The sequence below is a fragment of the Pleurodeles waltl genome, chromosome 8 (genome assembly GCF_031143425.1).
Source record: "Pleurodeles waltl isolate 20211129_DDA chromosome 8, aPleWal1.hap1.20221129, whole genome shotgun sequence".
Taxonomy (NCBI): Eukaryota; Metazoa; Chordata; class Amphibia; order Caudata; family Salamandridae; genus Pleurodeles; species Pleurodeles waltl.
In genome coordinates, this window is record NC_090447.1 from 1,534,904,316 (window position 1) to 1,534,930,225 (window position 25,910).

General features: G+C 45.9%; 1 protein-coding gene across 1 annotated transcript in view; it reads left to right on the forward strand.

Annotated features, from left to right (window-relative positions):
* Positions 1 to 15,884, forward strand: part of RSPH1 (radial spoke head component 1) — a 64,931-nt gene extending 49,047 nt beyond the window's left edge. The window contains exons 7-9 of the mRNA XM_069202972.1: positions 3,489 to 3,609; positions 9,014 to 9,331; positions 15,718 to 15,884. Of these exons, the coding sequence (XP_069059073.1) occupies positions 3,489 to 3,609; positions 9,014 to 9,291 (399 nt within the window). The 3' untranslated portion in view covers positions 9,292 to 9,331; positions 15,718 to 15,884. The remainder of the gene's footprint in view (positions 1 to 3,488; positions 3,610 to 9,013; positions 9,332 to 15,717) is intronic.
* Positions 15,885 to 25,910: the final 10,026 nt, after the last annotated feature.

The window sequence follows — 25,910 nt, forward strand, 5'->3', positions numbered from 1 at the left end:
GCACTGACCTATATTCTGATCATTCAGGAGAGAAACATATGCTTGCATTCTGTAAATCAGATATTTGTGTATTTAAACATTTCACTGAGTTGATTTAAAAAGTGCTCCTGGGTCCTGCTGGACCCCACCTGAGGAAGGAAGTAGATCAAGAAGCTTCTGTAGGGACACCGATGTAGCCTACTAGGGAAGAGGGTTCTAGGGGTCTGCTTCCGCTTGCGGCCCACCTACCCTGGAGCAGATTATGGAGAAGGCAATGAGTGAGGAAGATGGAGTAGCGATGAGAGCCTAGTGCAAGACTGACACTCAGAGGCCTAGAGGGAAGTGAAACTACGAACCTTAAACATAGAGGAGAGTGACAAGATGCTGTCCAATGAATGAGGAGGATTGTGAGTCTGAGGTGGAGAAACCGAGCAATGAGGACGTAGATGGAAGGCGGTGTGATGAAGTAGTGTAATGATCTCTCTTTGTTCCGGCTTCCCTTGGATATCAGTCAGTTCTCCACATGCCCAGAAAGAAGAGGAGCAGACGAAAGGCCTCTGTGCCACAGTACAGGGACCCACCGGCCATCGAAGGCCAACTGTACCGGGACCTTGGTGCATCCCAGGTGCTGCAGGCATGGGCTGGCGTGTTCTGCATGGATTTACCTGCATGGTGTTGCGTGCCCTATTACTGTAGTGAATGAAAGTGTACCTTATACAAATATAGCATGATGCTGTCACTGTAGTTAAAAAAGCAGGTCATTAATTTCTATTAACGCAGTTTAGCTTAAACTCAAACATGTATCATCGTCAGCGTGATTAAGTTCTCTGACATGGGATATTCTGTAGAATGACCAACTATTCTCTCAGTCAGTGAAAGCAATTTCTCTATTTAAAGTTATAAAGTTTGGTACAAAAGGGAAATGTGTATGTATATGCATGTCAACATCATTAAGTCTATAGAAAGCCAAAACCCTTGGCAGCAATCTCAGTTTGTTTTGCCATCCTAGAAGGATCTCTGAGTACCTTTTCATACTACTTGTCAAGAAGATTTCTGCCTCTATCTTAAAGCTGAATTAATTGAATCTTACAAAATGTCAGTGAATTTTTTTTATATTAGCTCTTCTCGTCTCAACATTACTGTATTTATTTTACTTTTTGGTATCTGACATTTTGTATGTCAAAATACATTCAGGTTGACTGGAGTCCAATAGTTTTATGACATCCCCTTCCTTTAAATTTGACAGCATCTTTAAGTTGTGACAATGTAAAAGAGGCTTTAGATGTCTGACCAGGCGCAGAGTGGATTTCAGATGGCTGCAATCAGTGTCAAGTGCAAACTCATTCTAAAGAGGATTTCACAACCCTTAATGTTGCTCCATTGACAAATCCCTTAACCAGTGTATGATCGAGATGGTGGTTGTAGCACAGCAACTTGAAGGATTGTCTGTCAGACACTGTCAGATTTCCCTCAGCCAGGTTGAACTCTTTCCTAGACACATTTCTCGAAGCATCTAAGACGGTCTTCCGGACCACACTCTCAAAGCATGCCCTTCTCTATAATACAAACGAAAAACGAAAGATCTCTTTTGTTGACTTCTCCTTTGTTTGGCAACCCACAGACATGGGCTTTGTCACTCTGTCAACCTCTAGAAGCAAGGTGCTGCTTCCTGCCAGGGACACTGACTGACTGGCCTGGAGGTAGAGGGTTGTGCAAGAGCTATCCTTTGGATGTTGGGGTGGTTAGCTCACCTGACATCTACCAGGTGCTGATGATAGAACAGGTAACACTGATGCAGATGAGACGGAACTCCCAGAAAAATGAGCCATGGTGCAGATCCGCTCCTGGAGTATTATGAGTACTATGACTAGCCTGCATTCAGGCCTCTGTTATGTTATGCAGATTTTTAGAGCGCGGTTAATCACCTGTGAGGGTATCCAGGCGATGAGTAGGGCAGGCCTGAAGGGGAGAGTAGGAGATCCTGCCTGTTTCGTCTGGGTTCCTTCAGAAGCCCATGAGGGTGGGGGAGCTTCTCAGGTGTTGCGGGAGGGTGTATTAGGTCTTGCCTGCGAGGTAAGAGAAGGAGCTTCCTCCACTTCAGGCTCTTGCCTGGGACACAGATCAAAGGTGTCTGGTGGGTTGTCAGAAGTTGAGACCATGGTTGATGTATGCTGGGCCGGTGTTGTGGAGAGCTTTGTAGGGTTGGATGAGTAACTTGAACTTACATCTCTCCTGGACTGTGAGCCATTGGAGATTGGTGAGCCTTGACTCACCTTGCCTGGTTTCTAGAATGGTTGCCCATGATTCCACTCACTCCTGGCATTCTTAGGTAAATTCAGTGCACATGTTAAAGCCTCCGTGGTAGAACTGCAACCCAGTGTTCTAAAACATGGCCTCAACGTTTTTCTTTGTTCCGCTACAGGCTAGAACACAGACATGTAATGTGCATTAAGGTTTTATCAGCTTGTTCGTATGAACATTGGTGTTTTCTGGATCTCTTAGAGTCTCTTCATGCTGCTTTGAACTCCTTAATCAATATCAATAAAACACACCCTGTCTAACCTGCATGTCTATATGTAAACACAGTATCGTGGCCATAGCAAGCTAGTCATAGGAATCAAACTATTACATGTCATATTTTCCTTCCAAATCTCTGAATAACAGCTGACCAGAAGATGTCCTCTCATAATGCTTTGTGTCCATTTCTTGAGTATAAGATTGATGATGCCCTGTATTGAAAGTCTTAAAGCAGCAGGGCACCTTGTTCATTTCTAAGGTAAAACAAGGCTTCTTGCAGAATGTACTTGATAAACTGTGCAGAGGATCTGTTTACATCACAATTAGGACAAATTATTGACTTGGTCAGATATCTTCAAAGTGTTTCCAGAATTTAATATAAAGAAAATCAAACGTTCTTCTCCCTTTGTGAACCAAGAAAACTTCCAAAACACCATCTTTATAGTATAACCAATACTCCTACAAAGTCTGAATTAAAACAGTGTGTTTCTGATGTCAGGTATGGTGACCAAGTTCATGAAGCATATACCTTCCAATTTCCACTTCAACACAGTAGGCGCTAGTTTGTAAATGATCTTATTGAGTGCCCTGTTCTGGGGGAAGGGAAGTTGCCTTTCTGCCATGACAATTTACTAATGTGGCCATTCTCTTAAAAAGAGTCTCCATTTGTCCTCATCTCACCCGTCTTCAAATGAGGCTCCACGCACTAATGGAAAATAGCTGCAGAGGCCTGGAGTTTTTATAAACTTTATGATGTTGATGTCTCCATCTAATTAGACCTTGGCTTCAAAAAATGTATAATTGTCTGACAGAGACAGTTGTTTAAGGACAATCGGGTATATATTTTGCATCTTCTTTTTAGCTTCTGAGTTCTTCCATTGTGCAAGGACGAGCCATTTGACTGTTGAGGGGTTACTTCCAAATATCCCAGGTACACCTGACACATCCTGAACTAACAATTCTGATCCTTTGTGTTTGGGCTTTTATTGCAGGAAAAGGAGGAGGAGGAAGAGGAAGAACCCTTGTCTGTTCCTGTTTCAAAATGGAGAGCAGATAAAATCGCACCTCTGACCCTCTGGACGCCAGGTGTGGAAGAGCAGCCACCGCCTCCAGGTATGTGTCTGTGGGCTGGTGTGTCTGGGATATCTCTCTTGGGGTTCATACTTGGAGGACTGGGGCGAGGATGGAAGTGGCAGAGGTGTGGATCCCCGGGTGTGGAAGAGCAGCCACCGCCTCCTGGTGTGTGTCCATGGGCTGGTGTGGCTGGGATATCTCTCTTGGGGTTCATACCTTGAGGACTGGGGAGAGGATAGAAGTGGCAGAGGTGTGGATCCCTGGGTGTCGAAGAGCAGACACCACCTCCAGGTGTGTGTCCGTGGGCTGGTGTGGCTTGGGTATCTCTGTTGGAGTTTATACCTCGAGGACTGGGGAGAGGATGGAAATGGCAGAAGTGTGGATCCACGGGTGTCAAAGAGCAGACACCACCTCCAGGTGTGTGTCTGTGGGCTGGTGTGGCTGGGATATCTCTCTTGGGGTTCATACCTTGAGGACTGGGGAGAGGATGGAAATGGGAGAGGTGTAGGTCCCCGGGTGTCGAACAGCAGCCACCACCTCCAGGTGTGTGTCCGTGGGCTGGTGTGGCTGGGATATCTCTCTTGGGGTTCATACCTTGAGGACTGGGGCGAGTATAGAAGTGGCAGAGGTGTGGATCCCCGGGTGTCGAAGAGCAGCCACCGCCTCTTGGTGTGTGTCCGTGGGCTGGTGTGTCTGGGATATCTCTCTTGGAGTTTATACCTCGAGGACTGAGGAGAGGATGGAAGTGGCAGAGGTGTGGATCCCCGGGTGTGGAAGAGCAGCCACCGCCTCCTGGTGTGTGTCCATGGGCTGGTGTGGCTGGGATATCTCTCTTGGGGTTCATACCTTGAGGACTGGGGAGAGGATGGAAGTGGCAGAGGTGTGGATCCCTGGGTGTCGAAGAGCAGACACCACCTCCAGGTGTGTGTCCGTGGGCTGGTGTGGCTGGGATATCTCTCTTGGGGTTCATACCTTGAGGACTGGGGAGAGGATGGAAATGGCAGAGATGTGGATCCCCGGGTGTGGAAGAGCAGACACCACCTCCAGGTGTGTGTCCGTGGGCTGGTGTGGCTTGGGTATCTCTGTTGGAGTTTATACCTCGAGGACTGGGGAGAGGATGGAAATGGCAGAAGTGTGGATCCACGGGTGTCGAAGAGCAGACACCACCTCCTGGTGTGTGTCCATGGGCTGGTGTGGCTGCGATATCAATCTTAGGGTTCATACCTTGAGGACTGGGGAGAGGATGGAAGTGGCAGAGGTGTGGATCCCCGGGTGTTGAAGAGCAGCCACCACCTCCTGATGTGTGTCCGTGGGCTGGTGTGGCTGCGATATCTCTCTTGGGGTTCATACATTGAGGACTGGGGAGAGGATGGAAGTGGTTGAGGTGTGGATCCACGGGTGACGAAGAGCAGCCACCACCTCCTGGTGTGTGTCCGTGGGCTGGTGTGGCTTGGGTATCTCTCTTGAAGTTTATACCTCGAGGACTGGGGAGAGGATGGAAATGGCAGAGATGTGGATCCTCAGATGTTGAAGAGCAGACACCACCTCCAGGTGTGTGTCCGTGTGCTGGTGTGGCTGGGATATCTCTCTTGGGGTTTATACCTTGAGGACTGAGGTGAGGATGGAAGTGGCAGAGGTGTGGATTCCCGGGTGTCAAAGAGCAGCCACCGCCTCCTGGTGTGCGTCCGTGGGCTGGTGTGGCTGGAATATCTCTCTTGGGGTTTATACCTTGAGGACTGAGGCGAGGATGGAAGTGGCAGAAGTGTGGATTCCCGGGTGTGGAAGAGCAGCCACCACCTCCTTGTGTGTGTCCGTGGGCTGGTGTGGCTGCGATATCTCTCTTGGGGTCCATACCTTGAGGACTGGGGAGAGGATGGAAATGGCAGAGGTGTAGGTCCCCGGGTGTCGAAGGGCAGCCACCGCCTCCTGGTGTGTGTCCATGGCCTAGCGGATCTAGGGATAACTATCTTAGGTGCATCATGTTGAGGACTACGGGAGAGGATGGAGTTAGCAGAGGTGTAGCTTCCTGGGTGTTGAAGAGTAACCACCACCTCGAGGCACCTGTCTGCGGGTGATTTAACTCTCATTTGACATAAGTCTTGAGATCTTTGGAGAGGACAGAGTTGGGGTGTGGTCCCTGTTGGTCTTTGCTGTGATGAACTGTTTAGTAGGTATGCCATGTTGCAGGATGGAACATTTTACCCTCCCCCCCCACTCCTTCCCCCTTTTGCTGATGTGTCTGTAGAACTTGATGGGGAGATTTATGTGGCTCCATGCCTCAAGGTGTTCTTTACAGAGGTAGGCCAGAGAGATCCTCCTCCTTGTGGGCATTCTTGGAGGCATAGGAGGTGAAGGTAGGTACAATTTGGAGGGGAAGGGGTAGCTTATGAAAATGATGCAGAATCAGGACGTTTGGTAGAAAGCACTGGTAAAAACACACCGCAGTAAAAATGCTGTTTGTAAATAAGACGAAAAGGAAATAGGACCATTTGCAGTTAATGTGTTTTAAAAAGTGAAGAACCCCCGGAGGAGGAAGAACAACCAGCAGGGCGCACTGCTGCTTTTACCTGCCCTTGCATGGATGAGAAGACATAGGAACAGGCTCTCTGTGGCGCCCTTTTATGCAGAGCAAACCCCGCCGGTCATACCTGCGCATGTACAAAGAAAGTAAGGCGCCAAGTTCTGGCTTTCTTGGATTTTAATTCCAGGCTGGCACAAATAAAGTGTAACTTGGAAACAAAAGATAACTGTTTCCAAGATGGACTGAAAGCAGTGGAGGTTGTTGGGGGCAGCCAAAGTAAAGATGCAAGGTAGGGGATTAAAAGGGTGAAAATGAGCAAATGGGACATAGAATAAGGCCCTGTCAGAGGCTGCAAGGAGGCAGTAATAGTACAAAGGGCCACATCTACAAAGAATTCTCTTTGTGACTTCTTAATTACGTCAACCACAGTCCTTAGCAATATCCTGATATTTTTAACGTCCTTCATGATTTTTCACAAGAACAAGGCGATGCCGAGAACCCACCTTTTTGTCTCGCCAAAAATGTGTCAAAGTTTCACATTAGCCAAGCAGTATCTTTGCAGTGCATTGTCAAATATATCTGCTGCTGCCAAACAGGCTCTGCACTGCACCTTAGACGCGACTCAAATACTACATAAAGTTAAAATACAATCTATTCAAGGCGGATTGTATTCCACATCAGTGGTAGCCTGCCATGTAACCTTGTTCTTAGTAGTGGTGTGCCCTGTGCTCCTTTTTCCTGCCTCGCAGGATATATTACGCTTACACTTTGGGCCAGATGTACAAAGCTTTTTGCACGTCGCAAACAGCAAATTTCGCTGTTTGCGACGTTCAAAAAGCACTTTGCAATGCACAAACCCCGTTTTGCGATTCGGTAACCTGGTTACCGAATCGCAAAACGGGTTTGCGAGTCACAATTAGGAAGGGGTGTCGCAGTGCAATGCAGGACTGGTTTGTGACCGCGAACGCGGTCGCAAACCAATCGCATTTTGCACCCATGTCAAATGGGTGGTACCCATTCGCAAAAGGGAAGGAGTCCCCATGGGACCCCTTCCCCGTTGTGAATGTCACTGCAAACATTTTTTCAGAGCAGGCAGTGGTCCTATGGAAAAATTAAACGAAAACGTTTCATTTTTCGTTTTTGTAATGCATCTCGTTTTCCTTTAAGGAAAACGGGTTGCATTACAAAAAAAAAAAACTGCTTTATTAAAAAGCAGTCACAGACATGGTGGTCTGCTGTCTCCAGCAGGCCACCATCCCTGTGAGGGCCGCCACTCGCAAGGGGGTCGCAAATTGCGACCCACCTCATGATTATTCATGAGGTGGGCCTTTGCAACCCCCTTGCGAGTCGCAGATGGTGTCAGGGACACCATCCAACATTCCGAATTGCGACTCGCAATTTGCGGGTCGCAATTAGGAATGTTCCTACATCTGGCCCTTAGTGCTTAGTTTGTAAAACAGTAAGTGCCAGGGCCCCTGTCAGGGGGCCACCACATCTCGCACCACCTACTGCCAATGGCATACTTACACAACTACTAACCGTCAGACTGCTACAAGTGTGAAAATTCAGGCTGTTTGAGGCCCCCAAAGCTAGAAGGATGTCTTGGGCAGCAGGCATTAGTTGTCTTTTTAATGTGTACTGAATTAATAAATGAATAATGCTCTTGTCATCTCCAAATTATACAAACAGTGCCACCATGTGGCAGGCTGTCATAAGTGCTGGTGTTGACATTTAAGTGCTGGTGCTGTGCACTGGAAACCACTGGCTCACATTAAGCACTGCACTTAGGGGCACAGGTACGTACCATTTTTCCTGTCGCAAACGGCCCGATTTGCAGAATCAGACCGTTTGCAACAAGAAAAAAACATTTCAGTATGTACAGAGCCTATTTTGCCATTCGGTAATCTATTTACCGAATCGCAAAATAGGTTTGCGAGTCACAATTAGGAAGGGGCGTTCCCTTCCTAATTCCAAGTCGCAGTGCGATGTAGCATTGTTTTGTGACCATAAATGCGGTCACATAACAATTGCAGTTAGCACCGGTTTCAAACTGGCGCTAACCCATTCGCAAACAGGAAAGGGTCCCCAGGGGACCCCTTCCCCTTTGTGAATGGCAGCGAAAATATTTTTTCAGAGCAGGCAGTGGTCCCACAGACCACTGCCTGCTCTGAAAAAATGAAAAGAAAACTTTTCATATATATATTTTTTTTAAATGCATCTCGTTTTCCTTTAAGGAAAACGGGCTGCATTTAAAAAAAACAAAAAAAAACTTTATTTAAAAGCAGTCACAGACATGGTGGTCTGCTGTCTCCAGCAGGCCACCATCCCTGTCAGGGCAGCCATTCCCATTGCGAATCGCAAACAGTGTAAAGTACACTGTTGTACATAAGGTTTTGCAGCTCACAATTTGCGACTCGCAAACGAGTCGCAAAACTCGGGGTCGTACATCTGGCCCTAAGTGTCTCTGCATATGTTAGTAGGACTTCACTTATGTAAATAACCTTTCTTCAAATACTAATAAAAGAATAATTTGGGAAACTGGTAATTGCAAATTCTTTTTTAAAAATAAATTCTGGTACCCGCTCTACCCACTGGAATTTTCCCAAGAAGTCACACCTGTCAGTACAATGCCTCTGATGTAAAACTACTTCAGCTTAGTAACTTTTTTATTTCAACACTGGAGGAAAAGTAAACTGTATGATCTTTGATTTTGAACCTGTACAGTAGGAAAGACTGTGTTAGAACTGCATACATACTCTACGTTTCATTGTACTTTGCTTTAAAATCTGTAAAAGTAGTTTTATGTTGTCTGATAATAAAAGATGTTCTGAACATGCTAGAAGATTACAATATGTGGACCCAGTTTGAGTTTTTGACATAAATGTGTGCAGAAGACCAAACATGTGTCTGCTCGTATTACAGTTGTGGGAGAACCCGAAGCGCCATTGGACGCGGCTGAGGCTCCATTGGACACGGATGAAGTGCCACACGATTCAACTGATGCATCGCTGGATGCGACTGAAGCGCCACTGGACTCGGCTGAAGCGCCACTGGACGCGACTGAAGCGCCACTGGATGGGGCTGACGCACCACATGACGCAGCTGAAGCTCCACTGGAGTCAGCCGAAGTGCCCCATGATCCTTCACAGACTGTAACTGCGGACGTTGCTGCCACTTCCCCTGGGGCAGATGACACCTGAGAAAGTTTGTTGAAGGCATCACAAGAAAAGCCAGCAACAGGTGAGGATTCCCAACCTTAGAGGGTCACAGGCCTCCCTCAGTTCTGTAAATTAACACGCTAACTAGGTTCACAAGCAGTTTCCTTTGTCTGTTTGCTTACAAACCGCTTCTCACCCTAGTCGACCTAGTTGGAGCCATAAATTATTCCTATTCCCTGGGTAGATAGATCAAGGTCTGAACAAACTTCTGTACAGAGATGAGTATTTTTCTTCCTGACGTAAATGTCTCTTAGAGATTAGTTTAGTTCCACTTTCATATCTCAGGACGGTACAATTGTAGTAACAGAGATTAGCTGTAAGTAACCAGCACTTTACCTCCTTCTCTCCTTTCCAATCTCAGATGATACTCATTGAGGATATAAAGTGCCTGGATCTCATATACTGAACAAAAAGAGGCACAAACTCCCATATGCAAGCAGAATCCGCATTAGAACTCACAGCATCTAGATCACGAACAAAAGACACCGTCTGTCTGCAACAAAAAAGAGACCACACTTTTTTAGGGTCTAACTGCAACATCTTCTGACATACCCATTGAGTTTATTCTGCTTCCTGCACATTTTTCAAAGTCACTGTCTTTCACCAAACTTGAATACAAATTCATGAATGGTTTTTGTTTAGACTGTTTATCATCAAGTTATTTTTCATCTAGGATTAGATCCCATCTTCTCTTCTTTCATTCTTTATTCCTTTGTCTATGTTGCCCTAATTTTCCTTCTTCTCACCCTTCCTCCTCTTGAAGGGCTGATCACCTGAGACTCTCTTACCCCCATCATTTTGTCTTTCCTATCCTTACTCATCATACTCCTTTCACTCCTTCTCTCCCTCCTCATTGTTTCATATTCCTTCCTTGTGTTGTCGTTGTTGACCCTTGGTTTTTCTGTTCGTTATAAAGGTCTTCTCTTACCCAGGCTCCTGTTTTTTTGTTCACAGATTTCTTACCACTCCCTCTTTCAAACTGACTGTGTTCTTCACTGGCTCCTAACTGTTCCTGGTTGTTTTATTTCTTTGTATGATCCTTCTCTTACTTTTCACCACTACCCTTCCACACTCTACCCTTCACTTCAAACCCTTTTTACAGTTCTTCTATCCATCCTCCATTCACCTTCTCTATTCAACCTTTCTGTGTAGGTGTCGCAGGAGAAGCATAATTACTGAAAACAATACTGCCACCGTAAACTTTTTGCTTTTCTCTACTTATTGTCTTCTTAATGTTTTTTTGCACAAACCTTCAATTCCCTTCATTTTGGGAATTATTTTTTTGTGCAGTCATAACGTTTTTTAATTATAATCTAGACCAGGTTTTTGATACTGGTACCGAGGTAGAGCACGGACCCATGTGGGAAGTTGGCTTCCTTGGGAGGCTCAGAAAGGGTGTCCTTTCAAAAGATAGCCCTAAGAAAAGAACCTGTGCCATCAACTAGGTCCGCCTCACCCTTAAGAGAGCTAATACTAGGAACTGGCTTATATGCATCTTCCTACAGAGAGGAGCCCAGTCACTCAGATCAATGTATCAGTATCAGTCGAAGAAGAACAAGATCCCATAATAGGTGATTTCCCCAGCTCATCAATGTGCCCTACATTTTGTCAGATGCAAGGCTGCAGATGTCCAGTAGAGACTTCCTGAAGAAATGGCAGGGCCTCTGCAAGGTACATAAATAACCGGTGATGAAATGTTGGCATTTTTTGCTGCTATGACACCTCCCTGGATCCATCATCATAGTATACTGATGTATACTTCTAACTGCAGATTCTTTCCCTTTTTAATATGCCCAGACACCAGACTGGTTCCAGAGATTTTTCAGCATAGGCCCTGCATGCATCCAGGTGGCATTGAGTTCTTGACACCATTCTGCTCTGGAAGTGACAGCTGTAACCACACATAGGCACCACCCAAGCGTGCTGATGTCAGTTCCTTACTTTCCGAACCTTTTTACGTCGAGCCGGAGCTAGCTCCTGCTTTTTTTTGTCAGTTGATGAGCTTTTTTTCAGATCTATTTCCAGTGTGCAGAGGATATGACTCCTCCTAAAAACTGCTGAGTGTAAATCTTGTAGGGACTGTCACAGATAAAAGTCTGTGGCAGATCCCCACAAGGTGAGCCTAAGGTGTCTATTTTGGGCCACGACTCCAGGTCATGTGGAGCGTATGCCCATATGAACTGGAAGTACTCTGCGACCTTGGAGCCAAGCTATATTTCGTCACACACCACAGAAAGTCATGTAATTCCTGTTCACGCTCGAAGTCAAGGACAAGGACTAATTCCCACTCTCAGGCCCAGTCCCACAACAGGCCATAGTCACGATACAAGGCTTCAGGTAAGTCCAAGTAAAAAAAAAAGCACAAGAAGTCTAAGCGGGCCTTGTCCGAGCCTCGCCCCTCTCCCTCTGAGAAGTCACGAGGACAACAAGGTGTTCCTTGGTCTCAACACCAACTCTACTGAGGAGCCAATTCTGCAGCAAGTCCCAATATACCCTGAATTTCTCGGTCTGCCAACGATGCCACAACAAATTGCAGTGTTCAAGGAGGCCATGCCTAGCATCTTTGGCACCCTGCCATCACCTTCTCATGCACCTTTATCTCCAACTGCTCCACTAAGGCCGGCCCCAAATACATTCTGACTCAGAAAACAGTGCCCTTGCTGAGAAACCGCCATTTGGTGTTCCACCAGCTTTTCAGATTGAACTCTGTCTTGACCCACCCTTTTGTGATGATGATGGTGATGGTTTGAATGTGTTTGTCCTTCAATTTGTTTTAATGGCCCTACAGGAGTACAGTGCAGCTCAGCTGGTGCTAATCTGCCGGCTTCCTGAGAGGCTTGCCATCTACACCACAGGCTGATTCCTGACACTATTTCCAGGTTGGGGGCTGGGGCTAATCCCTTAGATCGGGCAGAAGGGCACACCTGATATGCTGTCAGCATAGACGTAGAGTTAGGTAGGAACCTCTAGTACATCTAGAATAACATAGATCATGGTTGGGTTGTTCATCCTCTTTACCATGTTTGTAATGCTGATTACCATGCTTTGTTTCATCCGCCTAATTATCGCAGCTCACTCTTTATATGCCAGATTGCAGTTGTTTCAATAAATGTATTGGAAACTTATCTTGCATCTTTTTGTCTCTCCTTTGCATGCATGAGTAATAGTACGAGAGGGGAAAGGTCTGCTTCCATTGCTTCCATGGGGAGTTGGAGTGTCATGTTAAGGTTGCCGTAATCACCTTTTAACCTGGTGGGTTTGGAGGTTTGGTGAGGCACTGTGAGCTTTCCAGGAGTTAGGCCAGGCTGTTACTAACTGTGTGGATAGACTTAGCCTTAGGCTTTGCTGTTCTGCAGTCCTAAACACACAGCCCTATTACCAAAGTAGGTATTGCACAACAATGTACTCCCATGATTTATGGGACTCCATCACTGAAATCTAACCAGCAGTCCTGGAAGAATTCCACACTAGTTTGCACAGACCAGTCAAGACGGCCATGATGCTTTCAAGTACATCATTTGGTCAGGCCTAGCTACAATAGACTGCTTAGACGCTCCAGCTCCACATGTGGGTGAGATCCATGGGCTTCTTGGGTGACGTTCAGGGATCACTCATGGGTATGCCGCTTGACGAGTCTCATCTCTTTTGCCATAAGGCGGACTCTGCCCTAGTCTATCACCCCCCAGGTCCTCATTCCAACTTTTCAAACAACTTCACCGATTTCAATGCCCCCCTAGTCCTCAATACCAGCACTTTCATCCCCCTAGGAGACCTCAGTTTCGACCTTGAAGATCAGACCAACCCCAACTCAGCTGCCCTTCTTGACAACCTCAGAAACCTGGGACTATCCCAACATGTCATGGAACCCACCCATGCCACCAGACACACCCAGACCCCATCTTCACATCTTTCGACAACAACCCATCTACCCAGAAAAGCCCCTACAGCAGGGCCAGCATGTGCAACATGAACAACTGGAACAACCTAACAGAGGCGGACTGGTCAACGTCATGCCCAAAGGCATCCTGACATGCAAAATCAAGAACTTCAACAAATGGATAAACAACTGCTCCAACACTGTTGTCCCCATGAAACAAAGCAACACAGCAAAAACCAGAACATAAGCCAGCTGCTATACATAAGACCTCAAAATGACCAATTGACACTGTAAACTAGAACAAAAATGGAGAACCAGCAAAGGGGAAGTGGATAAAGACTCTTTCAAAGCTTCCCAGAGGAGGTACCACCAGCTCATTGGAGAAACCAAGAGAAAGGCCCTAGTTGCATGAATAAACGTCAGCTCCAACAGCAAAAAAGCAAAAAATAACTCTTTGTTATTGTCAAAGATTTCACAACACCCACAGCTGTCACCCAAAACAGCACTTCATTGCAAGGTCTGTTCAAACCTCTTTTGAAGCAAAATCGCAACCATATACAGCAGCTTCACCCCGTAATTGGACTCTGTGACCCTCTCAAGAAGTATCACAGTGATGAAGGAAGTCAACACAATCGCCACATGGGACACCATTAGCACACAGGAAACTACAACACTCATGAAGACCATTCATTCCAGGGCCCCGGCAGACCCCTGCCCTGACCACACCTTTGACAAAGGAGCAATCCCTGTCAGTCAGGTGCCCACCCCTATCCTCCGCAAGTCCATCAGTTCAGCCACCTTCCAGAACCATGGAAACACACAGCAGCCAAAACCCACCTAAATAAACCCTCGCCTGACCCAACCAAACTCGCCTATTTGCAGCCGATATCCTTCCTTACCTTCCCAGCCAAGGTCCTGGAAAAAGCTATCAACAAACTCCTTTCCAACCACCTCCAGACACCAGCTTCTTGACACCAAACAATCAGGATTCAGACCCAACTACACCACAGAAACTGGCCTTATACCAGAAACACATGACATCTGGATGATCTTTAACAGAGGGAAACTACAGCCCTCATTCTTCTAGACCTATCATCAGCCTTCAACACAGTCACCCACCCCATCCTAATTCAACGACTCAATGAAACAGGCATCCATGAACTTGCCCTTGAATGGATCAGCTCCTTCCTCACCAGAAGAACCCAAGCCATCAACATGCCCATTCTATGCCTCCGAACCAGATCTTATTGGTGGAGTTCAGCAGGGCTCCTCGCTGAGCCCAACGCTCTTCAACATCTACATGGCCCCACTAACAAATGTCATAGGAGCGCACAACATAAACGTCTTCACTTTTGCCGATGACACACAATTGATACTGGCCCTCTCCCTACACCAAGAACAGGTCCACCACATGCACGACTATAGTGATGAAATCCAACTGTCTCAAATGGAACTAAGACAAGCCTGGGGTGGTGGTCTTCGGAAAGAACGCCTAGCCCTAGAACACCACCTGGTGGCCCACAGACCTTTCACCCATGCTTTGCTCACAAGCAAGAAACCTCAGAACCATCATAGAGGAAAAACTGGACATGACTCCCCAAGTCAACACAGTGGTCTCACCCTGCTTCAACACCATAAGGATGCTGAAGGCATTCTTCAAGCGGCTGCCAGACAACACTAGGAAAATGATCACCCAAGCCCTCATCACCAGAATACTAGGCTATGGAAGCACCCTATATATGGGAATTACCAACCAGCTCACAAGAAAACTGTAGCCCATTCAAAACGCAGCAGCCAGATTAGTTCTAATCCTCCCATGCTGAGCCCACATCACATCACACCTTAGGGAACTCCACTGGCTCCTGATACACAAGTGTGCACACTTTATACTCCTCACCCACATCTACAAATCTCTCCACAGTACTGGCTCTGCCTGTACACAAAAGAAGGGCAGTGGCCCGTGCCTTCTCCTAACTGGCCCCTAAAGCCTGGAACGGCCTCGCACAACATCAGATCCTCTTCCTCTCTTTGTGATTTTTTTTCATGATGCTGAAGACAGGGCTTTTGAGGAAGCTCCCTGGGCTGGCTTCACGCACCTGCTAGAGAGCACCTGAAGACACTCACAGCTGATTAGAACACCATAAACACACAGATAACATAACAACAGGTAATGTAGGATTGTGGAAGGAAGAGGCATGAGTTAGAGTCAAGACTAGGTGGACTTAGTATTTTGCAATCTTGGCATTCAGCGGTGCCAGCAGCAGGCTCTTAAGGAAAACCGTAGGCCCTGCACTAATTCATTTATTTATTTTACAAATTAAGCCCATTCTGCAATATAGTTTTGGGTGGGCTGTGGCTACCCAAGGATGTGAAGACCCAGTTAATTTATAATTAGTATATGTTGACTACTGCAGTCATTTATATATCTGCTTTTATGTTACCATAATACATGAGCTGTTTTCTGAACATTTGCTGTCCCTGGCACCCCAAATTTCACCTTGTTTACACATTCTTTTGTTGTCTCTTAACAGAATTGAAGATTTCAAGCAAAAAAAGCAAACCAGAGATCTCCCAGAACAAATGGATCCAAGCCACAGAAGGGGTGCTGCCACCCTGGCCTGCAGCACAGTACACACTGCTCGAAATAAAGCAGCTTTATATTGTATCATATTATACATAAATGACGTTGTGGAGTGCATCTTTGTGTGTTTTAGTGAAGGAAAGAGCACTCTGTGGTGTGCTATGTGAATGCCAATGCCATACTCTGCCGTAGCGTATCATACTCTACCGTAACATGGGGAACTGAGTCCGATCCCAAACTTTGTGGACGATGATGGCCTAACCCTTTCAGCTAGCGGCACCTCACAGATATCATTGGTAAAAGTGATTTGTGGCAGCCCATCTCGGGCTAGTCATGGTGGAAACAGATCGTGCCCCGTTCTCTCATTTACACAAGTCTCATACATGTAATGACAAGCAGAACATATCTTTTTCGATAGGGTTTATTGCAGGAAATGCATTCAACGTAAAAAGGCATGAAATGCGATTGTGAAGATGGTGAAACCAGACACTACCACAACGATGACCAAGAAAGTGAAACATAGAAACAGTCCCACCATATTTGTCACAGTAGTATTACCAATATTCCTACACACACTGCTAAGGTCATGTTCCTACATGAGAGCAAGTAGCAGTGATAGCCCTAATCTGCCCATCTAGTCCCGGGAATGTAGCGTAAGCCCCATACCTGTGTTGTAGGTAAAGGAGAGGTTTGTTAGTTTGCTGAAAATCCTCCTCCGTGACAGAAGAGGAAGCACCAAGGCCCATATTTATACTTTTTTAGCCCCACATTTGTGTCATTTTTTGACACAAAAGCGAGGCAAACTAACAAAATATAATTATATTTTGTAAGTTTGCATGGCTTTTGTGCAAAAAAATTATGCAAATGCGGTGCTAAAAAGTATAAATATGGGCCCGAGTCTCTGCTGAAACTGCAAAGTTGATGGGCAGCATAAGATGGCAATCTGACTGGAATGCCCCCTCTGAAGATACTACGGCAACCTGATGCTTTATAATAAACATTGTGTTATTCTAGGAACTGCCCTGACATGACAACACGTCCTTATCTGTGTAAGGAAGACAACGTACTCTCTGCGCCGGCAATACCTGCAAACCTATCATATATAGCCTTGATGCGAGCACAGAATGAAATGCCCTGCAAAGCAATGAATAACAAAATACTGCAGAGAAGGACAATATATAAGAATAATAACACATCACCACTAAAACAATGGCTTGCTAAAATAGTAAAAGAAGTAAAACACCAAGTGACTCAGTGAAGGGTCACAGGCCTCAGTCCTAAGCTAAAATAGACAAAAATAAGTGTATGTGCCTAACAACTAACCTCACAACACCATCCATCCTATACCAGAACAAACAATGACAAGCCATACAGTGACAGGCTATTCCATACTGTACCATACCACCCCGTCACCTTGTTAGTTATGGCACAGGGATCTCAGCTGGCAGGTGTCAGTTACTTTTTAAAGGTCATATGTGTAGGATTGTCTCGGTTCTTTGTCACCTGCTCAGCTATGATGGCCTTGAGGCCCTAGGGCTTATTTTAGTGACACCTGAGAGACAATGGAGAGGGAAAGTGAACTGGTTTCAGCCTGGAAGATCTACATTTGTAGCTTACATCCGGGTTAACAAAGAATAGTCTGAGCACTTGAACAGGACAGAAACACTAGTTTCTCAGGAAATTTGTTACTGAAGATGGAAATTTTCTTCGAGAAAGAGTTGGGAAACGGTTTGAAAACAGAAATGCTGGTGGTGGGTAGCTCTCTAAATCCGTCCACAAATTTTAAAAACCTGGGTCCTGATTCACACAGGTAAACTTTTGTGTAAATTTATGATTGCTATTCACAGAGGGATTTATGAGTAGCATCTTTACAAGTGTGGAGTCTCCGCACATAAAAAGATATGCCTTTGTGAATCAGGCCCCTGGACTGGTGGTGAATAGGTATCTGAGAAAAAAAAGAGGTTTTGTTTTTTCTCAGCACTCTTTGGATTTTTTTTTAAACCTCACTATCTTTATAAATTTCAGGAGCTTTTGAAAAGTTAGCAAAAGTGTACACCCACCAAAAGTGGAGAGCTGTAGGAGGCCAACTCAAAAAGGAACAGTTTTAGCAGATTTAGCAAACATTTTTGGTGCAAGAAAATCTCTTGTTTTGCAGAAATCTTCTACCACAGCATGTGGTGCAGGTGGGAACCGCTACAGACTCCAGAGTGTCAAGATTCCCAAATGTGCTTGAGTGAAGTTTGAAACTTTGCCCGTCCCTGATGAAGGCTTCTTCTCAGGCTCCACGTCACCACGTAGCATCACGTGACACTAGTGAAGGCCCGCCTCCTGCTCCCACTGAACCCCAGCAACAGCCGCCTGGTGGATGTGCAGGCCAGAAAAAAACTATTCAGGGGTCAGAATCCCGAACCTATCAGTGGGATTGTGTTATAACCAGTGCTTTAAATGGGCAGGTACTCTCCGGTACGGAGTACCTGCGCTTCTTCAATTTGACAAGGAAAGTACCTGCACTTCTCAGCATTACTGCAGTACATTTAATGGGAGAGTACTGGCACTTCTCAGGAGCAAACAGGTACTCTGAAGATTGAGTACCTGCACTTCTGGGTTTCCGTTTAAAGCACTGGTTGTAACCAGGGCTGGCTTTAGCACTGGTGGTGCCCGGTGCAACAATCTTTTTGGCACCCCAAGTCCCTCTACCCCATGACCTTCTCCTTGGATTCCCTCCCTACCACCCGGCAAAGGTGCCCCTCAACTCTCCCTAGCCCCTCTCTCACATACATTTTATTGTTTCAAAGTGGTGGTAAAGGCTGTCTTTACCAATGCACATAAAATACAGATCTGTTCCTTGCGGTAGGCATATTAACCCTCTGCTCTACTGTATGGCGAGTTAAAACTGCCACTAAACAAAACTCCGATCTCTCTCCAGCAGGAACATTAACCACAAGAGTTATCTTGACATTTTTATTCCTGCCTGAAAGCTGGATACACAAGGAACTCTGTAGCACAAGCTTTTAAATCGTCAGTTCTTGGTAAACACAGCGCCCCTCGCTGAGGACAGTGTTCCCTTCCAGGTCAGCGCCCAGTGCGGCCACACCAGTCGCACCTCCCTAAAGCCGGCACTGGGTATATCGTTAATCCCTCAAATGACGCCATCTGTGCATCAGAGTGTTGGTCGACGTTAGTGCCCAGGTGATCAAACTATTGACTTTCATTTGATCAAGTTGATTCTCAGGGGATCAAAGAATTAATTTAACGATCATGTGCGCGTTTTTAAGGATTCCAAGGGGCATATTTATACTCTGTTTGCGCCGGAATTGCGTCGTTTTTTTTAACGCAAATCCGACGCAAAGCTAACTCCATAATTATACTTTGGCGTTAGACCCGTCTAGCGCCAAAGATCTTGGAGTTTGCGTCATTTTTTAGCGTGGACACCTACCTTGCGTTAATGATATGCAAGGTAGGCGTTCCTGTCTAAAAAATGACTCCAAGGCATGTGCGCCTTATTTAAACTCCCTGGCAAAAATGGTGCACGGGAGTGGGCGGGTCAAAAAAAATGACGTCCAGCCGCTTTTGCGTCATTTCTTAACGCCTGGTCAGGGCAGGCGTTAAGGGACCTGTGGGCTCGGAAAGAGCCCAGAGGTGCCCTCCCATGCCCCCAGGGACACCCCCTGCCACCCTTGCCCACCCCAGGAGGACGCCCAAGGATGGAGGGACCCATCCCAGGGAATTTAAGGTAAGTTCAGGTAAGTATTTTTTTAAAATTTTATTGTGGCATAGGGGGGCCTGATTTGTGCCCCCCTACATGCCACTATGCCCAATGACCATGCCCAGGGGACAAAAGTCCCCTGGGCATGGCCATTGGGCAAGGGGGCATGACTCCTGTCTTTGCTAAGACAGGAGTCATGTCAATGGAGGGTGGGAGTCATAAAAAATGGCGCTAATCGGGTTGAGGCAGATTTTTTGCCTCAGACCGACTTGCCCCATTTTTTGACGCCCAAGCTCCATTTTCCCCTACGCCGGCGCTGCCTGGTGTGGGTCATTTTTTTTTACGCACACCAGTCAGCTCCGCCGGCTAACGTCATTCCATAAATAAGGCGCCCGCATGGCGCTTTGGAATGGCGTTAGCCGGCGTTAACATTTTTGACGCACAACTGCGTTGGCGCAGTTGTGCGTCAAAAAGTATAAATATGGCCCCAAGTACTCTGGCGTTGAGTACTTACAAAATTCACCTCCCCCTCACCTCAAAGTTGCCTGGACCCTGAGATCCAGTATTGTAGCATTGCCCTGTGGTTTCTTGGCGCTATAAGGTAAAAGACACGATCTGCACTGAATGTGAATGTGAATTAGACAAACTATTGGGCCCTGAATCATGGCACTTCTCCAAGAAGTAGCTTTAATACTTGCAAAGGGTTATAGGAGAGGATCGAACCTTAAATTCGTCATTAATCCTACAGGTCCACTTTTGCCTGCTGTTTGGTTCTGAACTTCAGATAGACAAATGGAAATCTCCGCCTGAGATTAGCACCTGTATTTTAATTATTAAAGCGGTTTATAGTTATTACGCAATGGCCTTAACATCTCAGCACAAGTACTCAGCATTCTAGGCACAAATAGCGTTGAGCGCATCCAAATCGATCTGCTTGCCTGTATGCAAGTGATGTATGTGAGTTAATGAAGAAACAAAAACTGAGGAACCACGTTGGAGGAAAACAAATCACGGAAAACCAATTTTAAGCAAATACAAAAAAATCGAAAATTAAAGGAAATATTTTAAAGGAAAGATCATTGTGGGTGAAGATGAGGGTTAGTGACGGCTTTTTTGGTTCAGGGACGGGTGATGTTTAGGGGCAATGGTTTTTTTTAGGGTTCAGGGATGGGTGGAGTTTAGGGATGGTAAGGGTATTTTAGGAATTAGCCATAGGTGAAGTTCAGGGTTGAGAGGGGTTTTTAGGGTTCACGGATGAGTGCAGTTTAGTGCTGGTGAGGGGTGTTTAAGGTTCAGAGATGGATGGCGTTGGGGTGTTGAGTTTTTTTTTTAGGTTTTATGGATGGGTGGAGTTTAAGGCTGGTGAGTGTTTTTAAGGTTCTGTGATGGATAGAGTTTTGGGGTGTTGACGGGTTTTTAGTGTTCAGGAATGGGTGGAGTTTAGGGTGGTGTGGGGATTTAAGGGTTCTTGGAAAGTTGGAGTTTATATGTAGAAATGGTTTTTAGGGTTCATGGATGCAGGGATTTGGGACTGGTGAGGTGCTTTAGGGATCATTAATGGGTGGTTTTAAGGGGTGTTGTGGGGTTTTTAGGGATCATGAATGAGTGGAGTTTAGGGGTAGAAAGTGATTTTTAGGGCTCAGGAATGGGTGTAATTTAGCAGTACGGGGTTATGTTAAGAGATGGGTAGAGTTTAGAAGTAGAAAGGGCTTTAAGGGTTCAGGAATAGGTTGGGTTTAGGGGTGAGACATGGGTGTAGTTTATGCAGGGAGAGGAATTTTTGGGGTGAAAAATGGATGGTGTTTAGGGGTGGGAAGGAACCAGGGAATTAAAAGCATCAAAAGTAATTGCTAAACAATGCAAAAGATATAAATCCTAAATGATTTCCCCAACATAAAAGAATGAAAAGAATACCTTTGACTAAAATGTTTCTGAAAGTAAGACCTGCAACCTATTCATTTACACATTTTTAAAAATAGGTTTGCAGAAGCCAATTTTGAAAAAAAAGACTTGCTGATACAGACTTCTAGCAGCAGATTCCCTACCTTAGAATTATTCCCAAGCATCAGAAAGGATCCAGAAAGTTTTCGTGAGCAGTACCCCTGCCCCAGGTAGGTGGCAAATGTTGGTTTCACTTGGCGTTGTCAGCGTCATCCGTGCCGGAGGTGACATTCACAGTATCTACAGAAGGACCACCCCAGTGCAGGTGCTGCCTATGGTTCCTAAAGAGGCCCGGGCCATACTCTCCCAGGCTATGGCTGATGGCAAAGACGCAGCTAAGTTCACCGTACGTTGTGGACTGGATACAACTGACTCACTAGACAAAGCAGTTTCATTGTCGGTGGCTCTTAGGCGCCACTCTGTGTTGAGAACGACTGGCCTTTTGGAGGATGTCTAAGCCTCACTTATGGATATGCCATTTGATGTTTTCTGTCTGTTCGGGGACAAGGCAGCCTCCGCGCTGGAGCGCTTCAAGGATAGTAGAGCTACGACCAGATACTTGAGCCTTTCCATAGCCCCTCACCCACCCCAGTCCGCCTTTCACTCCTTTTGTGGCCATGGAAGGGGTTTTCAGCCACATTCATACCCGCCTAGCCACCATGGCATGTAAGCTTCCTAGCCCCTGCGTGGCCGAAGACTGGGTAACTTCAGACCTCATAGGTCAGGTAGACAGAAGCTGGGTCGGTCCACTGATTTCCCCCCAACACCCTCCCCCCGCAGCAGCTGCAGCTTCCAAGCCTCTTTAGTGAGCCCTCTGTCCATCATGGGCACCCAGTATACGGAAAGATACTCCATCCCTGCACCACTGGAGGTCGGTAAAATCTGACCGCTGGGTTCTCTATATTGTACGAAAGAGATACTCCCTGCCTTTCGTGAATACCCTGCCACCCATTCCACCCACTTGTGACAGAGTGATGGAGGATCACAGCTCTTTGCTCCGACAGTAAGTGGCAGTTATCTTGGGCAAGGGAGCCATAGAGAGGGTTGTCTTGGTTGTTATCCCTGCTACTTTCTGGTGCCCAAAAAGGATGAAGGCCTTCGTCCTATTCTAGACCTGCGTCCTTTCAATTTTCTGCTTAAAAAGGAGAAATTGAAAATGCTCATGCTTGCTCAAGTCCTGTCTGTCCTAGACCCGGGAGACTGGATAGTAGCGTTGGTCTTGCAGGACGCATTCTTCCACATTCACATTCTGCCTGCCCACAGATGTTACCTGCTGTTCACGGCAGGATACGAGCACTTTCAGTTTGCTGTGTTCCTGTTTGTCCTTACCAGCGACCCTCGGATGTCCACCAAGATGATGACAATGGTTGCAGCTCATGTGCAGAGCTCAGGGGGGCCCAGTTTTCCCCTATCTTGACAAATAGCTTTTGAAGGCGAGCTGGACAAAGGTGGTCGTTTCCCACCTCCAGACTATGACGGACCTCCTGCACTCACTGGGGTTCACTATCAAAGTGCCGAAATCACATCTGATCCCTTCTCAGAATCTCCCTTTCATCGGACCTATTCTAGATACTGTGCAGTTTTGGGCTTATCCAAAGCTCAGTATGATCCGATTGACAGTGAATGCCTTCCTACCCTCCATCAAAGGAAAGCTAGTGCAGGTGTTCACAGACAACACTATTGCCATGTAGTACTGCAACAAACAGGGCTGGGTGGGGTCGTGGACCCTTTGTTAAGAGGGCCTGCATCTCCGAACATGACTGTAACTTCAGAGCATTTCCATGGACATTCAACACCTGGCGGACTCTCTGTATGCCAGAGCAAACAAACTCAGCTGATAATGCCTATCTGCTCACGAATGGCGTCTCCAACCAGTAGTGGGCAGGGCCTTACTTGGATTGGTTCACCACTGCCGAGAACACGCAATGTTAGCGCTTTTACGTGCTGGAGTTACAAAGGCAGCTCTTGCTCGGAGACACTTTTCATCTTGAGTGGAGTGGGTCGGAAGGGCCTATTTTTATAACCTGGTGCCCTTCCTCTGAAAGGTTGGAGAAGCTTCTAGAAAGGTTCTTTGAAGTACATGGCATTTCTTAACTCCCCTTCCCTGGCTCCAAGCTGGCTGCACTGACAATGTAGAGGTGATAGGTCCTTTGTGTGAAAGCAAGGCATAGCCTATTCAGGTGCAAGTGGGGCTATGCTTAGCTCCGACCCCCATCCTGCCAGCAGATGGCCTATTTGGGCACCACTAATACCTCTATTGAGTGACTGTCTGGGAGGAATTCACAAAGTCTAACCATCAGCTACACCCACTCATGTGACCCAAGACAGGCTGCAGGCATAAAAGGGCCAAGAGCAGGAACATGTAAATTTTCTAAAAGTGGCATTTTCAAAATTGTAATGAAAAATCCAACTTTATCATTAAAGAGGGTTTATCATTACAATTCCATAAGTCTAAACATAAACTGACTACCTGGTCCAAATCAAAAGTTAGCACTTATTAAATGTAATAAGGCAACCCAATGTTTTGTTTTTTTAGTTCTGAAAATGTTATTGACATTTTTGTAAGACGTAAGTAAGCAAAGAGGGAAACATGTAAAACTGGCATTCATATAGTAGCTTGACATAACATGGTATTTGCATAATCAGTGATAGTCTAGAGAAGTGTATGCAAAGACAGCATTGTACACATGCAGAAGACAAAGTATTCAAGCAACTTTCCCTGAGAACTGTGTTGCTCAATTATGTCATAGCAGATGTCTTGATAGCTGTCTTGGGGTTAGATTTAGATTTTTTACTATTACTGACGCCGTGGTTTTGGATAGGAAGTACGGATTACGTATAATGTGTGAGAGTCAATTTCTGTGTGGGGATCAAAAATAATAAGAAGTGGGAAGAAGGGAAAGGTAGTATCAGGAGAGGAAGAGTCATGCAGTGTATAAATACTTCTTATGGTTCAGGGATTTAGGCTTGTGGGTGGAAAGTTAAGAAGCAGGGGGTTTCCTATTTCATGGGACGATTATGGATGTGGAGGTCTAGGGTGTTCCATATTCGTTGTGAGAGTATGGGATGGCCTCTGGTGTGGAATCGATTTACTGGTGGGAGACCCAGGCCCCCCAGGTATGGATGGTGACGTTATTGTTTGTTTTCCAGTTGATCAGGGTCACTTTGATTGCAATGGTGAGAAGGAGGTCAAATAGTGAGAGGTCTAAGGTAGAGAGGTTGATAGGAGGGCCTGCAATGTATGGCCCCAGGGTGATGATCAGATAATTTAGTGGGATTGGTGACTTAAAGATTTTCACCCAGATACCCTAGTAAGTGGAAAGGTTTGGGCAGGAGAAGAACATGTGTTCTTCATTTCCAGGTGATAGGTTGGATGAACAGCAGGCATCCGAGTCTTTAAGTTTTAATCTGAACTGCTTAGCAGGGGTCCAGTAAAGGGGGTGAGCAGAGAAAAATCTGGTTTGTGTTATTGAGGGAATTAATTTATCCTGTGTTAGATGTGAGCCTGTTTTTGACCACGTCTCCTCCTTAGGAGGGGTTAGTCCGACAGATGAGAAAAAGGAGGACCATTTGTGAGGCAATGGGGGGGGGCAGCGTGGGGTCATGGTGGTGTAGATAAGTTTGTATAAGCTAGAGGATGCATGTGCTTTTGTGGTAAACATTTGTAAGTTTTTTGGGTTCAGTGACAAGTCATTTAGGGTGCCTAATCGAGAAATTCTCAATTTGATTTGAAGGAATTCATAGAAATCAGTATTTGTCATGTTTGCTTTTGGTTGCGAGAATGACAGTGGCTCTGAATTTGCAGAAAGGTCCTCTATGTGCCGGATGCCTTTAGAGGCCCATGTCTTGGCGATGGTCGCTGAGTTAGGTGTTTGCAGATTCTTATTGTACCACGGAGATGCAAAGGGGGATTTGTGGATATCAATCTATAAGATTTAATCTATTTTCATCAGAGCCGCACTAGTGTCCTCACAAATCTTATGGGAGTGAATGTGAGGGTGGGATGACATTGTTAGGGATGATAATAGCGAGAAGGGGTGGCAGATGGGGGATTTGATATCAATAATATCAAAATAAGTGCACTGTTCCACGACAGAGAGAAAACAAGAAAGAGATCAGAGGTGGCGAATCTATACTGAGTATACTTAGGAGAGCCCTCAAGCACCCTTTTGGGTGACAGGTATCATCATCGGGCTTACTCCTCGCCAGACTGGTGCTGCAATGCCTGGCGGGCCGCCCAGCATTCTGGGTGGCACTCAACCATAATAAAATTGCTAACAACGGTGGTCTGGGAAAAGAATTGAATCAAAGATGGAGAGTGTAGAACAAAAGACAAGACTCTAAAATTAGCTCTGAACCTAAGCCACTGTTTTAATGCGATAGAAATTGGGTTCAGGCCAATATTAAAAACAAAAATATCAGAGTGTTACTGGGAATAATGTACCGTTACACTCTATAATCAGGGAAGGTAGTTCACCTAATCCTGCATGGTCAAC